This window comes from Mobula birostris, chromosome 20 (genome assembly GCF_030028105.1).
Source record: "Mobula birostris isolate sMobBir1 chromosome 20, sMobBir1.hap1, whole genome shotgun sequence".
NCBI lineage: Eukaryota > Metazoa > Chordata > Chondrichthyes > Myliobatiformes > Myliobatidae > Mobula > Mobula birostris.
This window is the reverse complement of record NC_092389.1, coordinates 6560984-6578074: the sequence shown is the minus strand read 5'-3', so window position 1 is coordinate 6578074 and position 17091 is coordinate 6560984. Positions and strand designations below refer to the sequence as shown.

The 17091-nt window shown below is 41.1% G+C and overlaps 1 protein-coding gene across 8 annotated transcripts in view; it reads left to right on the top strand.

The window, feature by feature from the left end:
* The window catches only part of usp28 (ubiquitin specific peptidase 28), a 118497-nt gene that overhangs the window by 78672 nt on the left and 22734 nt on the right, over nt 1–17091 (top strand). For 7 of the 8 annotated variants that reach the window (XM_072283917.1, XM_072283913.1, XM_072283916.1 and 4 more), the window contains exons 14-17: nt 3239–3456; nt 3651–3721; nt 5663–5891; nt 15338–15538. In XM_072283917.1, the coding sequence (XP_072140018.1) occupies nt 3239–3456; nt 3651–3721; nt 5663–5891; nt 15338–15538 (719 nt within the window). The remainder of the gene's footprint in view (nt 1–3238; nt 3457–3650; nt 3722–5662; nt 5892–15337; nt 15539–17091) is intronic. The other variant, XM_072283920.1, reaches the window with a different exon arrangement.

The following is a 17091-nucleotide window of genomic DNA, read 5'->3' as shown; positions in this document are numbered from 1 at the left end:
CACTGACTGCGGAAGAAAAGAAACCATTTGCCCAGAGGCTAAAATTGTGACCAGTATTTCTTTAATTTGTTCTCAGAATGTGAGCATCACCACATTTATTGCTGAGCAAGTTAACCATTGAGAGGACGGTAATTGTTGTGTATGTGGTCTGTTTACATAACAATGCTATTAATAAAAACGCTGGAGATGGGAGCTAAGGTTCATGGTTCTTTACTGGTAGAGTCCGAACTCGACACACACGTACAGATCAATACGCGCCTAATAGCGCATGCAACGACGTGTTACTAAAACATAGTAGTCTCTTATGATACTGTAGCCATTACGGTACACCCCTCCCCTTTTATCTTAATAGGGTATCAACTTTTTTTTTTACTGAGGCACTATGCTAAACAAATATGTTTACCCTTAACATACAAACGCCGACCATTTGTTTACTTAGTAACTTAATAATATCAAATTATAACAAACCTGTTTTTTTACTTTTGGTCTAAGACCCATTTATAACTCGAGTCTCTGGGGGAGGGGAGGGGTCTCTTCTAGATTGACCGGCACTGGTCTGGCTTTGTGAAATTTTGGACATGCATTTTCCTCAATCTCAATCCTTGCCTTCATGCCCTGAAGTGTTCCTATTCCTTTCATGAACACATCCCCAGAGTCAGCAAGTATTTGTGACAGTCTCTCAGATGTAGTCTTGCTGCCCTCCTTTGTTGACACATCTAGTGCCTTGATGGTGTGCCAATCCAACTGTATTTTCCTGAGCCATCCACGTCGCAGCAATGGTGGTCCTCCATTTTTCAGTATGTAGAGGTTCAGCTGCTGTGTTTTGTCTCCGTAGGTCACTGTCACTTTAATTTTATCTTTGGGACGCACTTTCTGTCCGTGTAAATCTTTAGCAGTAGCTTAGTTCGTTCCAGGGGTATGTGAGAAAACAGTTGTTCGCAGTCGTGTACAGAGATCACAAGCTGAGCCTGTGTCCAACTCCATTTTCAGTCTCACGCCCACCACTTGTGGAATGGTCCTTATTACTCTTCGATCATCTGTCTCTTTCACGCTGTGAAGTTGCAGACTTCACTTTCGTCGGAGTCATTTTCATTAGAACTGCTTTCATCAGAACTGCCTTCTTTCATTTTGTGTACCTTGTTGTATTTTCCTTTGAGGTTTTTTGTTTCTCTGTATTTTATCCCTTTTTCTGCTGTTTACTAGCTTTGCATACTCTGCCAATGTGGCCCTGTTTGCCACAGTTTCTGCATTCTTTATCTTTAAACCAACAGTCATCAGGGTCATGTGACCTGTTCCCACAACAGTAACATTTCTTTCCTTCATTTCTGTTCAGTGACATTTTATTCGTAGCATATTCCAGAGATTTTTGTTGTATCTCTGAAGCACCCTGTGCTGCTGTTTCCGTTGATATTGCAATGTTTAGCGCTTTCTCAAATGTAAGGTCTCTTTCACACAGAAGCTTCTTCTGTGTGGTTTCACAGTGCATGCCACACACTAACCTGTCCCTCAATGAGTCCGATAGACCAGCTCCAAATTGACAATGTTCTGATAATTTGCGCAATTCAGCACAATATTCAGAAATGCTTTCATTTTTTGCTCTGATTCCGTTTGTGAAATTTAAATCTTTCAGCAATGACCAGTGGTCTGGGGTTTAAATGCTGTTGGAGAGTGTCTACTATTTGCTTGAATGTTTTGTCAGCTGTCTTTCCAGAGGTTAACAAGCTCTGTAGCAGCCCATATGTTCTTGCTCCCATAATACTGAGTAAAATGCTGGCTTTCTTTTCATCCTTAACACCGTTAGCGTCACAAGATAACTCCACTCTTTCAATGTAAGTTGCCCAGTCTTCAATGCCACTATCAAATGCTGTAATGGTTCCAATCATCACCATCTTTGTTATGTTAATTAAGCCCCGTTCTCCCCTTATTTTCCTTTTTGACTCACGTGTCCTTTCTGCTAGTGTCACGAGTGCACTCTGTCTAGATGTGTGTGTGTCGCTCCTTTTTATCTCCCTTCTGGGGCAGGCAGATCCTCAGTCCCTGGGGGTCAGCGCTGGCTGTGGTCTCGGCTGGACGTGCTGCGACTCCGACTGTGTCTCTTGGTCTCCCGACATTCCCGACCCCAGCTGTGCTCCCGCTTTCTTTCTGACTCGGGGCCTTGCTCTGCCTCCTTCTCCTGCTCCTTGGCTTGTTCCTTGCACTCTTCTTCTGAATGTCGTTATCAATTAAAAGACGGCGTTCCGATACGATGTAGGTTCATTAACCTTGTCACCAATTTGTTGTGTACGTGGCCTGCTTACACAACAATGCTGTTAATAAAAACGCTGAAGACGGGAGCTAAGGTTCATGGTTCTTTACTGGAGAGTCCGAACTCAGCACACACGTACAGCTCAATACGTGCCCAATAGCGCATGCAACGACATGTTACTAAAACATAAAGTAGGCTTTTTCCATTGAGAGTGGGGAAGATTCAAACAAGAGGACATGAGTTGAGAGTTAAAGGGTAAAAGTTTAGGGGTAACATGAGGGGGAACTTCTTTACTCAGAGAGTGGTAGCTGTGTGGAACGAGCTTCCAGCAGAAGTGGTTGAGGCAGGTTCGATGTTGTCGTTTAAAGTTAAATTGGATAGATATATGGACAGGAAAGGAATGGAGGGTTATGGGCTGAGTGCAGGTCGGTGGGACTAGGTGAGAGTAAGAGTTTGACATGGACTAGAAGGGCCAAGATGGCCTGTTTCCATGCTGTGATTGTTATATGGTTATAGTCCCTTATTATACTGTAGGCTATATGGTACAGTAATGAACCTTCCTCCTGAGCTGCCGCATTCGATGCAGAACAATACTGTTAGGCAGCAAGTTCTAGGGTTTCTGACCCAGCAGTGTTGAAGTAACATCTGACATGCCTTTACTTTGTCTAAGTATAAGTCCTGGCTCTGTCTATGTTCTGTCCAGTCTCATGTTGGTGTTGTGTTAAAGATGAGTACCGGCTTTTCGAAGGATAAGTCGTGGTTAGCTGTGTAACCTGGTTAATGGTATTCTCCTGGGCTTGCTGTCTGTATCTTTCTAGTTTATGGAGGTCATGGCTTTAGGCTGTGCAGTACACCTTGTGGATGTTACACATTGCAGTAGTTACTAGGATTACTTCATTCTGGATGCCATTGAACTTCCTGAGGGATGTTTCTGCATTGAGGCTGCTACCTCCCCATCAATGATTGTAGTTAATTTTTTTTCCCCCTTTTCAGTCACTCAGAATTAACAAATGCTGAATTGCCTGAAAGTGCAAGCCCCACAAGCACACCCCAGTTGCAGCGTGCAACCTTGCACAAGCCTTTCACCCAGACCAAGCCTCCCATGGAAATGCCTGCACACCCAGCACCCCGACACATCACGGCCGAAGAGCTTACCTTCTTGGAGAACTGCCTTCAGCGCTGGAGGGCAGAGGTCGAGCATGATATTGCAGGTAAGCAAATGGAAAATCAAAATGTGTATATAGGCATTTGCCTGTGTGTATGTATTTTGGAATGTGTACATGTGTCCTAGAGTTTTTGTGTGTGTATGAGAGACAGAAATCTCAGCAACCGTTGGAAAGAATAGTCAGTTAAATGAACTTATGGAGTTGCATCTTTTACAGTCTCTTAATTTTTTCCATTTAAGATCTGAAGAACAAGATCACACAGATCAAACATTCAATTGAACAAATGTACACGGACAGTTTAATGTGTCAGGTACAGTCATCATTATTTACTCATTGCGATACAGTGTGGAGCAAGCCTCTCCGGCCCTTTGAGCTGCACCACCCAGCAATCCCCTGATTGAATCTCAGCCTAATCACGTGACAATTTACAATGACCAACTAACCTGCCGACTGCATGAGGAAACCAGAACACCCGGAGGAAACCCAAGCAGTCACGGGGAGAATGTACAAACTCCTTACAGGCAGCGGCGGGAATTGAACCTGGGTCTCCTGTACTGTAAAGCAGTGTGCTACTGTGCCACACAGTTTTGCTCTTTGAGAATCTTGAGTGTAAAACAAACAGAAAATGGCCATAGAAAATAATGTGGGTTTCGCTCATTTTTGACTTAGAATCAGAAACAAGTTTATTATCACTGACATATATTGTGAAGTTTGTTATTTTGTGGTAGCAGTACAGTGCAATACAAAAAGTACTCTAAATTATAAATTTTAAAAAATATATAAAATTATAGAATAACTAGTGCAAAAAAGAGAGCAACAAGTGAGGTAGTGTACGTGGGTTCATTGTCCATTCAGAAATCTGATGGCGGAGAGGAAGAAGCTGTTCTTGAAACATTTAGTGTGGGTCTTCAGGCTCTTGTATCTTCTCCTTGATAGTAGCAATGAGAAGAGGGCATATCTCAGATGGTGAGGGTCCTTAATGATGGCTCAGTGCACAGTAGGTATTTGTGTTCCCCTACCAGGTCTAAAATGATCTGGAGTTAATCGTGGAGCCAGGTGGCAGTGAAGTCCTGTCACACCCAATGATGTTACGGTGAGCATTTGAGGACTGGTGGGAAGAGGAGAAAGTTCAAAGTAAATTTTATTATTAAAGTACATAAATGTCACCATATACAACCTTGAGATTCATTTTCTTGCAGGCATACTCAGCAAATCTATAGAATAGTAACTGTAATAGGATCAATGAAAGATCAACCAAAGCATAGCAGACAACAAACTGTGCAAATACAAATATGAATAAATTAGCAATAAATAACAAGAGCACAAAATAAATGATAAAGAGTCCTTAAAGTGAGACCATTGGTTCTGGGGGAAATCTTAATAGATGAGTGCAGTTATCCTCTTTCGTTGAAGTGCCTGATGGTTGAGGGATAGTAAATGTTCTTCAACCTGGTGGTGTGAGTCCTGAGGCACCTGTATCGTCTACCTGATGGCAACAGTGAGGAAAGAGCATGACCTGGGTGGTGAGGATCTCTGATGATGGATGCTGCTTTTCTATAGCATCATTTCATGTAGATGTGCTCAATGGTTGGGAGGGCTTTACCTGTGATGTACTGGGTTGAATCCACTACCTTTTGTAAGATCTTCCGTTCACATGCATTGGTTTTTTCATACCAGGCTGTGATGCAGCCAGTCAGTATACACATATATGTTCAATGATAACACACGGCACTTGAGAGCCAAATATAAGGCGGAAAGTTTTGTAACCATTTTCAACCAGGATCCTTAAGATACACACTCAATATCTTAGGAACAGCTTCTTCCTCTCCATCATCAGATTGCTGAACAGTCAGTGAACCAACCCATGAATACTACCTCACTATTTTTGTTCTCTTTCTGCAATACTTGTTTAATTTAATTTTGATATATATTTCTTATTGTAATTTGCACTGTACTGTTGCATAACAACAAACTTCATGACATACTGTATGTCAGTGATATTAAATCTGATTCTGCTGCCTCATAATGTCACAGATGTCCAGTTTCCAGTTCCCTTCCCGTGATAATAAGAAACAACTGAAATATGTTGTATCACAGCATGCCGAGTTGCAGTGCTGCAGAACCCAGAACTGTGTCTCAGAGTTGATGAATAATTTTGGGGTCAGCTATATTACATTGAAGCTGGTGGAATAAGTTTTCTGGAGTGTTGTTAAGACATTGTTAATTTGGTGAATGTTTCTCTGCCAACTAGGTTCCTTATCGGCTTCACGCAGTGCTTGTGCACGAAGGTCAGGCTTCAGCTGGACACTATTGGGCCTACATCTATGACCACAGCAAGAAAATATGGCTCAAGTACAATGATGTCTCAGTCTCTGTCTCGTCATGGGAAGAGCTGCAGAGAGATTCATATGGAGGGTCACGGAACGCTAGCGCATATTGCCTGATGTACATCAATGATAACTTACCTCAGCTTATCGCTGGTAAAGAAAAAAGCCCTTCCATGTTTTCTGTTGAATTGGTAAATTGGTTTGTTACTGTCACGTGCACCAAGGTACAATGAAAAAAATGTTTTGCCATGCCAAAGAAAAGGAAAAAATGTTTTGCATACCATTTATACAAATCAATTCACTACACAGTGTATTAAGGTAGTACTAAGTAGTACAATATCAGAAAGTAGAATAAAGTGTTACAGTTACAGAGGCAGTGCAGTGCAGGGAAGCAATAACGTGCAAGGCAATAGTGAAGTAAATTGTAAGTTCAGTGTCCATCTTAACATACTAGGCCAACATTCAATAGTCTAGTAACAATGGGTGAAAGCTGCCCTCGAGTGTGGTGATCTGCGCTTTCAGGCTTTGTATCTTCTGCCTGATGGGTGGGTGGGGTCTTTGATTATGCTGGCTGCCTAACTGAGGCAGTGAGAAATATAGATAGAGTCCATAGAGAGGGGGCTGGTTTCTGTGACACGGACAGAGCTCAGCACAGTTCTCTGCAGTTGTGTGACTGACATTTGTTAAGAAGGCAGCACCTTTCCCAGATTTAAAGATTACCTTTATTTGTCATATGCGCATCGAAATAGTAAAATGTGTCAATGACCAACACAATCTGAAGATGTGCTGGGGGCAGCCTGCAAGTGCTGTTGCTTCCAGAGTCAAAATAACACGCCCACATCTCACTAACTCTAACCATGCATCTTTGGAAAGTAGGCGGAAACCAGGGCACTTGGAGGAAATCCATGCAATCACAGGGAGAACTTAAAAACTCCTTACAGACTCTGGTGGGAATTGAATCCCAGTCACTGGCGCTGTAAAGTGTTAGACTAGCCACATTGCTACCATGCTGCCCTTGTACCATGCCAGATTATTCAGTCATTGTGGTTGCAGCTTGACGTATATTGAATTCATCTGGCAATACCTCTGTGCATATTAAGTCTTCATTATCCGTGAATAGTATCATGGGCTTCCCATGGATCACAGACAAGAATATCAATCCTGTTGCTGGTGAAGATCCCTCTGTTATAATATTTATATAAGTATGTAAGTTTCTGCTTGTATAGAGTCATAGACAAGGGTGCAGTGCTGCTGGAGCACACTGGAACACTGCTCCGGCACCTCTGTATATAAAAAAAAAGTCAAAATAAACAAGCGGGAAATTTAACAGCGGCCACATATTAAATAGAGGGAATGTTACAGAAGTGGGGGTTGGGGAGAGGGGTTGGTGACTGGTGGGGAAAATACCACTAATAACATTAGGATAGGATATTTTGATCATTTTTGTTGAAATCCTGGAGCTGTGACTTTTTTTATTTAGGTATTTGTGAAATTTGTCCTTGCTCGATCCGTTGTTTTCCCAGCATGCCCTGCTGTAGCCTCCCGCCATTTCACAGATCCTCAGTCTCTCTCTAGCCGCGGGAGGACTGTACACAAGTGTGAGCATTTTTCTGCTCTTTCCAATGGGTACCATTGGATTCCAGGTTGGAGCTATATTAAGCAAGGAATGAACATCGAAACCCAAGGTTAAGAGTCGAAAATAATGAAAGAAAAATTCACTCCTCACTTATCTTTTGCAAGATTTTGATGAAATACTCAAGGTAATCATCCAAAATCCTCTTCTACACCTGGATAACGTGAATTTAGTTTTTTTTTTACAAGCCAAATGGGGAAAAAAAGACACTTGCTATAAGCTAGTTTTACGTCACTTCAACTATCATTAATAACGGGTCAACCCCTTGGCCGAGCTCCACCAACTATAGCTGATCGGAAAGAGGCTCGTTTTCTCTTTGTGTTGATAGGAAAAAGAGTAACTTAGGGAGGCAATGAACGAGATGAAACGTATTTCCAAACCTTCCAAATGGTTGCTCTCCTCCCCGTTAACATCTGTCACTTCGAAAATACGATATTTTTTATTCGTATAGATACGATAATAATTTATGTAAAGATTCAAGCTTCTTTAACTTGTATATTTAAAGACTAAACAGGATCTGTATTGGTATTTGTCTAACCATGTAATACCCGACGTGTGAGGATATTGTGAGTATCAATGCTCACAGGTACACTTCCTGTCCAACCTTTTCTGCGAGAGAAACGGTACGAGGCAGAGTTGCCAACCTACTGCTTTTGATGCTAATATTCAGCAATATTCGTGGCTTTAGCAATCGTTCATTAAATGTTCTTCTTTCATACTTTATTACTTGGTTCCAATTCAGGTGGTTAGAAGTGTAAAAAGCTTATTTGCTTTATTTCTGTTATTTTTATACCTGCTTAGGAACACTGCTAAGTGCTGCGGGCCCTGCTGTCTGCTCTGACTCAGTCGTATTAGTAAGGCTACATCTGTGGTGGCCCATGGATTACTCGCTAATACAAAAGTTAATTTTCCTCACTAACAACCCTATGGCTTCTTAGCAAACAATGTTAACTTTCTTTCGTAAACAAGCTGAGGAGTGTAACAGGAATAACATACAAGAGACAGATAACAGTAAAAGTGACAAAAGCTGTGATAATTATATTTTATGATAATTAGTGAGTGCAACCGTGCAATACTTTGTCATATTATTAAATTAAATATTATATGTTTTATTGTACCAGTTATACACTGAAATGTAGTGATGGGCTATAATCTTGTTAATGTCTTAACTATCACTATATTTCTGTGGAGCTCTGGAATTCATATATTTCTTTCATCTTGGTTTAGTGCTTGACATTATAAGACATTATATATATCAATCACACCTAATTTGTGTACCTGCTCATTACATGAATGGGGCAAGGAAGTTGCCCAGTACATGAAATGAGCAGGTGCACAAGTTTGGGTGATTGATAAGTTTGTGGCCTAAGGTAGGAGGAGTCAATTTTTGAAAACCTAGCAATTTTCAATTATCTGAAACAGAAATACCACAAAAGTTATTAACTTTAAACTTTCTGCATAATCAATCAAAGAGTTGAACTACACGTGCATGTAACGCGAGCTGTATAACCGTGGGCCACAAACTTATCAATCACCCCTCGTATAGCTCCGGCACCTAAAAAATTGGCACTGCACCCCGGTCATAGAACGCTACAGCACAGAACTAGATCCTTTGGCCCATCTAGTCTGTGCTGAACTGTTATTCTGCTATCCTCTGAATGAAGAAGTTCCCTTTCAGTATGTCCTTAAACAGTTCACCTTTTACCCTTAACCTATGACATCTAATTCTAGTCTCACCTAATCTCGGTGGAAAAAGCCTGCATGCATTTACCTATCAATACCCTCATAATTTTGTATACCTCTATCAAATCTCCCCTCATTCTTCTACACTCCAAGGAATAAAGTCCTAACCTGTTCAACCTTTCCCTGTAACTCAGTCATCAACTCCTGGCAACACCCTTGTAAGTTTTATATGTTGTCATGCACCCAGCTTGTTTTTCCAACCTCACTTCTGGCTGAGTGCCCAGCTGACACTTTTGACTGACTTCGTGTGTACAGTATTGCACCCCCTCTTTGGTGCCTCTAGAACTATCTGAAGTGGAACCTTGGGTGTATATTGCAAGTATTTGATCAGCAGATAATGAGTTGGTGGATAACAAAGACTTGATTTATTGAAATTCTCACTCTTTATGTGGGTTTACACTTTCCCATCTCTGTACTCTGCTCTAGCTCTTTGATCCTCTAACTCTGGCGGCTTTTATATCGCCGATTTTCCTTGTCCAGCCATTAATTACCGTGTCTTCAACAGAAACTTTAGAAACTTTACTGAAGTCTTCTGCCCCTCCACAGCTCATTATTTTTAGTCTGCCCTTGAAAATCAACTTTGTGGACATTCTTTGAGTATTTCCTCAATTGAGAAGACAGGAGATATTTTACATCATTAAAGGTGCAATACAAATGCAGGTTGTTGAGGTCATTATCACATAAGGCCTTTGCATCATTTCCTACCAGAAAATTTAAGCACTTGGATTGATATTTTAGTTCATTAGTAGTAGAGATAGTAGAGCAGTGGTCCCCAACCACTGGGCCGCAAAGCATGCGCTACCGGGCTGCGAGGAAACAATATGATTTGGCGATATGAGTCAGCTGCACCTTTCCTCATTCCCTGTCACACCCACTGTTGAGCCATTACGCACGCGAGGTCACTACCCGCGCGTCATCCATGTCAGCGCGGGAAGGAGATCAACTCCTCAAGCTTGCAAATGACGGCGGGCTGAAAAGTATGTTTGACATAACATCTCTGCCGGCATTCTGGATCAAAGCCAAGGCTGACTATCCTGAGATAGCCATGAAAGCACTGAAAACGTTGCTTCCATTTCCAACATATCTCTGCAATGAATGCAATGAAAGCTAAATTGCAGAATAGACTGGACGCAAGGAAGCCCCGGTCGAGTATCGCTGTCCCCCATCACCCCTCGATAGGACCGTCTTGTTGCAGGAAAACAACCCCAGGGCTCCCACTGATTCAGCAATATTCGTGTGTTGCAATGATTTTATATGTTCATACGGGGAAAATATGTGCTGTGTGTTTAATATCCAAACGTTACTTAAAATGTTATGATGCTATTGACTTACAAGTGACTTATATAACCATATAACAATTACAGCACGGAAACAGGACATCTCTGCCTTTCTAGTCCATGCCGAACGCTACTCTCACCTAGTCCCACCGACCTGCACTCAGCCCATAACCCTCCTTTCCTTTCCTGTCCATATACCTATCCAATTTTTCTTTAAATGATAATATCGAACCTACCTCTGCCACTTCTACTAGAAGTTCGTTCAACACTTACTTCAAGCTCCCCTATCCTCCCCTGATAATTGACTTATCACTATATTCATGCGAGGAAAATATGCGCTGTGTGTTTAATATTAAATTCGTTAGATAAACCCTTTTAGAAACGAAATTGAGAGTATTAGCCACTTATCACCTATATTCCGGTCGTGATTAACACCCCCCCATCCCCGAACAGGATCGCCAAAAACGATTTGTAGAAAAAATCGGCACGTACACACATGCGCAAATTACGCATGCGCACTGGTGCCCACGCAAGGCTTCATGGTCATTGTAGCCTCTGGGGGAAACAACGTATTTGACTGCTACTCTTGTCCGTTGGCAACCCTACCCCCCCCCCCCCCCCCCCCCCCCCAGGTCAGCCAGTCCGTGAGAATATTGTCAATTTGAAACCGGTCCGCAGTGCAAAAAAGGTTGGGGACCCCTGTAGTAGAGGTTAAAGACAGATCGAAGACAATGATCGCCCACGTCATATGACATGGCACATAATAATGATGAGTAATGGAGACTACATTAAATTCAAGATTTTAGACTAAGCTCCAATGAAGTTGATGAAGGTGCCCTGTAGAATTAGCAGTAACACAGGCCATTTTTCAGTCTTTCTTGCATTGGACAAAACTACAAAATGCAAACAATAAAAAAAGCAAAAGATTGTAGAAACGCATAGCAGGTCAGGACCTTTTACTGGAAGAGGTGTAGACATGCTTTAGTTTTTATTTTCTGAGTTGTGTGAATCTATTCTGGCAGGGAAAATCTTATAATAATTTTCAAGCAGCAAACCTCATAACTCTTTTGTTTATTAAAGCCTTACTCAATGTCAGAAGCAAATTAATCTAAATACAAGAGCTACAAAACTTAATTGATATAATTGTTGAAGAAAGTGCAAAAATGGATCTGTCTATCAGTTGCAAAAAGACAGAATGTATGGTGATATCCAGAAAGAAGGAGAATCCTATCTGCAGGCTGAGAATAAACGGGGAAGATATAAGACAAGTACAGAACTTTTGCTACTTAGGAAGCTAGATGACGTCAGATGGCAGGTGCGACATGGACATCAAAAGAAGAATAGGGATGGCAAAAGACACCTTTACGAGAATGAAGAGTATACTGACCAATACTAAACTAGGCATGACAACCAGCCTCAGAGTACTGAAATGTTACGTTTATCCAGTTATGTTATATGGCTCAGAATGTTGGACAATATCTAGTAACATGAGGAAACGAATTGAAGCAGCGGAGATGTGGTTTTTGAGGAGAATGCAAGGAATATCATGGATGAAATGAATATCTAATGAGGATGTCATGAACAGAGCAAACACAAAAAGAGAAATAATGTATGAGATCATGAAAAGGCAGTGTAACTTCATTGGACATGTGATTAGGAAAGAGGAGTTAGAATGCACGGTACTTATGGGAAAGATTGAAGGGAAGAAAGCAAGAGGAAGACAAAGACAAATGATGATGGAGACAGCAGCCAGAGAACTGGAAATGAATACCAATGCATTGATCCACTTGACCCGAAACAGGAGTGTGTGGGCCATGGCAGTCAAAGCTCAAACTGGGCGTGGCACCTGATGATGATGATGATAATGACAAATGATGTTGCTTATGATGTTATGCAATATTATCAAAGTAATGTTCTAAAATGTTGCAACCTATTACACTCTAATAGGTCTCCTGTCTGGTCATTTTACATGCTTTAATCCTTAAATGCTGCTGCTGGCCCCTTCCTGTACATGGAGGCAATATTGTTTCCTGTTGTCTTGGTAGCTAACCTTAAATGTGACTACACCCTATCCTCGTTATATGCGAGGGATATGTTCCTCGCAGTCGACGCATAATGTGAAATCGCATAATGTGAATAAATATTTAAATGAAGAAAATAGGGATGCGTTCCAGAGGGCTTCCTAAATATGTTTTATCTGTAACTTATTCACATTTTCATACCAATACGACACAAAAGCAGTACCACAAGACAACATTTGTATTATATTTAATCAATTTAAGGTAATATTCAATTGAATAAATCATAGAAAGTTAACATCCGAGGGTGTACAGTACTCACCAACAGTGGCAGGTGTGTTTGCTCCGGGAGATGAGTGGTTGTTGTGGTGCCGGGCAGCTTTACATGGATAAGGTGGATGGTTAGGTCGTCAGGATCATATCAAGCACAGCAAGGGGTGAAGGAAGACTCTCAGAACTCTTAGAGCTGCCGGCAGCAGGAGATGACACCGATTTGAAGAAAGTGGTGAGGGTTGTTTGCTTGGCAGGATTTTGTTTTTCAGCATAAATTTGCTTGTAGGGAAGAAGGGTTGACGGCAGGGAACGACTGAAATGCTGACTCCATTCTAAACTTGGGTCCATGTCCATCGCCATTTGTGCCAAGTGTTCCGACTTCCACCATTCCCTCACCGTTGGTAAACTCCCGGGATTAGTGGAGTCTAGGACAAGAGGGCACAACTTCAGGATTAAAGGGTGTCCATTTAGAATAGAGATATGGAGAAATTACTTTAGTCAGAGGGTGGTAAATCTGTGGAATTTGTTGCTACTAGCGGCTGTGGAGGCCAAGTCATTGGGTGTATTTAAGGCAGAGATAGATAGGTTCTTGATTAGCCGGGGCATCAAAGGGTATCGGGAGAAGGCAGGGGAGTAGGGATGACTGGAAGAATTGGATCAGCCCATGATTGAATGGCAGAGCAGACTTGATGGGCCAAATGGCCTACTTCTGCTCCTATATCTTATGGTCTTATGGTCTGTTGCTTGCAGCATCTGAGAGAGAGTTCGCCGTTTAAAAAAAAATACGTACGCCTTGAATGTGGATCACACCTTGGTCGAGTGGTTGAATCAGTGATGTTAAGTGGCAGGAAACGTACTGTTATGTTAGGATGAATGCTGTCCAAATGTTTAGGATGGGCAGGCGCATTGTCCAAGCAACAAAAGAACTTTAAAGGCAAGATTCTGTTCCCGGCAGTGGTGTCCCAGAGCTGTGTTACCTTCAGCTGATGCCGCGCTGTTTATAATTTCCAACTTTTTTTTCAAGTGTTAATGTGGTTCTCTGCTGCTCGGCTGATGGCCTAGGAAATGATATTGGATGCTTAGGAGGCAGAGTTAAATATTTCAAGCACAAAATCACTGCACCGTAGGTAAAACCAACAGAAGTTTAAGATTGCGCATCCACACCTTGCCAAAAAGAGTGGCGGGAGAGAGATTGTGAGGCGTGCGCACGTGATTTGTATTGGCGGGAAAGCAGTGCTCCTTGCATAACTGTGTGAGTCTTGGACGCATATAAAGAGACGTTGGTAGAAATAGGTTCCTCGCATAACTGTGAATCCGCATTGTCTGAAGATGCATATAACGAGGATAGGGTGTATTTTCTATGTCCATATGACATTAATGAAAATACATATTCAGGATCTTCTGCCTCTGCCTGTTTACAAGGAGTCTCTTACAGCACTTTAACCCTTAACTGGAGCTGCTTCACCCTCAAAGCACTAAATTTATAATCCAACAATTGCATCCAAATAATTTGATTCACTCAAACTTTTCTATTATTTTTACCATCTCCATTCTAATTGTCACAAGTAGAAGTGTTTGATGTCCAAACATTAGCACAACAAAAATGCTTTGAAATCTTTTTGAGTCTAAAACTTGTTATCAAATATACCATGAATATTTGAGGCTGGGACCCTTCATGAGGACGGGAAAGGAAGAGGGAAGAAGCTGGCTGCTTCTCCCTTACTTTCTAGTCTTAATGAAGGATCTTGGTCCGAAACATCGACTGTTTCCATAGATGTTGCTTGACCTGCTGAATTCCTCCAGCATTTTGTGTGTGTTACTCTGGATTTCCAGCATCTGCAGAATCTCTTGTGTTTACCATGAATATTCAAACCTGCAAATGACTGGAGAGGACAGAGCTAGACACATCACAGTCATCTTTGTTCTTATAATGGCTTATTGCTTGGGTAATAGTGTCGCAGTAAATATCCAGAGAAAAATTACATTTTTTAAATCAACAAATACCTGGGCATTTTCTTCCCATTTACAAATCGCTTAAAAGTTTCAACCCCGACATTGGGCTCCACCGCACCATTAGATTGGATTTATTAATCCTTTGGTCAAGTATGCTCTGTCATTCTAGCTGCAAGGACTTGACCAGAGTGTATGTGTTGGACCTCTCTTTAAGGAGAAAGTGAATGGCCTTTAGATCAGGTCTCCCAACCTGAAGTCCTCAGACCCTTTACTTAATGGTATTGGTCCATGGCTTAAAAAAGGGTTGGGAACTGCTGCTTTAGACCATCCTGGTGTAGATGAAAGGGATGTTCTTTCCTAAATTGACCTATGGTGCATTTGTGACATTTTCTGTTTTTGTTTGCAATTTCCAGTGTCTACTCAACATTATTTAGATCATTTTTCAGAAGTAAGACAAGACCCTAAAATGGTGTTTGCGGTGTAGTCTTTCCATATGCTACAGATTATATTCATTATGTGTTGATTAAATTGGCTTAAATGCTAACACAGCTGCAGAAACTATCATTTTGTGAAGGTTTCTTGAGCAGTTATTCTGTGGGTGTGTGCTCATTGGACTATGCTGTTGGTCAAGAGGGCAATAATATTGATATGTTGTTTTCCAATTCTTCGCTTGTTAAATCATGAGTGTTGTCAACATTACAGAGGACACGGATGTGGAGACAGGACAGATTTTGAGATCCATCCACGCCCTTCCACCTGAACTTGTGGAGTTTGTTTGTGAAGATAACCAGCATTTTCTGCAGGAACTGGAAGAGTGGAATGACGAGCAGGTCCGAAAAATCCCACAGAAGGAACTGGTTCCAATGCCACAAGTTCAGGAACCTACGGGCAGTGCGACTGAAGGTATTTGATTTCGTTGGGAATTGGCTTGAGAGCCAAGGGCCTATGTTGCAGAGCATAATCAGAATCCAGTAATTGACACTGAACTTTGAAAGGAAAGGATTTACAGGAAAGATTAACTGGAACTGTACCAAGATGAGGCACTTCATTTCTGTGCAGTGAGCAAAGTAACTGATTGTTCACCTTACAGTAGAGCTGATAAATCAGAAATATGAAAGATTTGGGAAAGCTTTAATGATTGTAAACACAAATTTAAGGTAAAACAATTGCAATTTGAAGGAATTCTGTATTTTTAAATGAAATTAATTGTTATGATCTGCAATATAAAACTTAACAAAGGTGATAGAAGTAGAGTTGGAAGTAACTGCATAAAGGAATGTGAATAAATATCTGGTTAGAAAAAGTCTCACAAATATGGAGAAAGGCCACAGGACTGGGATATCATTCAATGTGAGAGAGTTGTCAAGTGTTATACAACTTGAGCAATGTACCTCAGTCTTTTTAAATTTTAGGGAACTTGTGACTTTGCAAACTTAAATGTTTAAGAACAATTTTGATGATTGTAAATATGAAATACCTGCAGAAAGTTCTGTAAATATAGGGCAGGAAGATGAACATATGAGGAATGAAAATAGCTTATTATATAGGATCTCTCACTGCAAAGTAAGAGTATAACAGGGGAAGATCCATACATGGAGAAAGTAGGGTAGATGATTGCAGCTTTGTTAAAGAGCTAGTTTTATAACCATCAAAAGTACAGAGAGAGCAGAAGCTTATGGAGGGAATTACAGAGCTTGAGGTCTAGCTGATTGGGACTACGTCCAAAGAAGGACTCAGGAAAATTATCAATGTGTGAAAGACCACAATTGTAAGAGCACAGGGTTATTGATGGTTCGGAGACCAGCATGTGGTATGAGTATAGTGGGGCAAGAGCACTTTTTCCTTGTAATGGAAAATGCTTCACTGCTTCTGAGTTTTCAATGGTTTTAACCTCTGAAAGCATATGAAAGGATTTGGAAACTAACAACAAAGTTCAAAGTAAATGTCCTGAGATTTATTTTCTTGTGGGCATTCACAGTAGAGAAAAGAAATACAATAGAATCAATGAAAAAACTTCACACAAAGTTGGGCAACCAGCCAATGTGCAAAAGAAGACAAACTGCAAACACAAAAATAACCAAGTAGTAATAATAAATAAATAAATAATACTGAGAACTTAAGCATTAAAATCCTTGAAAATGGGTCCATTGATTGTGGAATCAGTTCGGTGTTGAGGTGAGTGAAGTTACTCCCTCTAGTTCAGAAGTCTGATGGTTGAGGAATAATAACTGCTCCTGAACCTGGTGGTATGGGTCCTGAGGCTGCTGTACCACCTTCCCAATGACACAAGTGAGAAGGGAGCCTGGGTTGGGTGTTGGGAGTAGTCGATGATGGAACAGGTGAGTGCTTTATATCTGATGAATATGCTGCATGCACAATTGCAGTGCTCTGAAACACTTGGAAAAGATCATAATTTTAAAGTTTCAAGGAATCTGACTAAAATTCTTAAGTTCTCT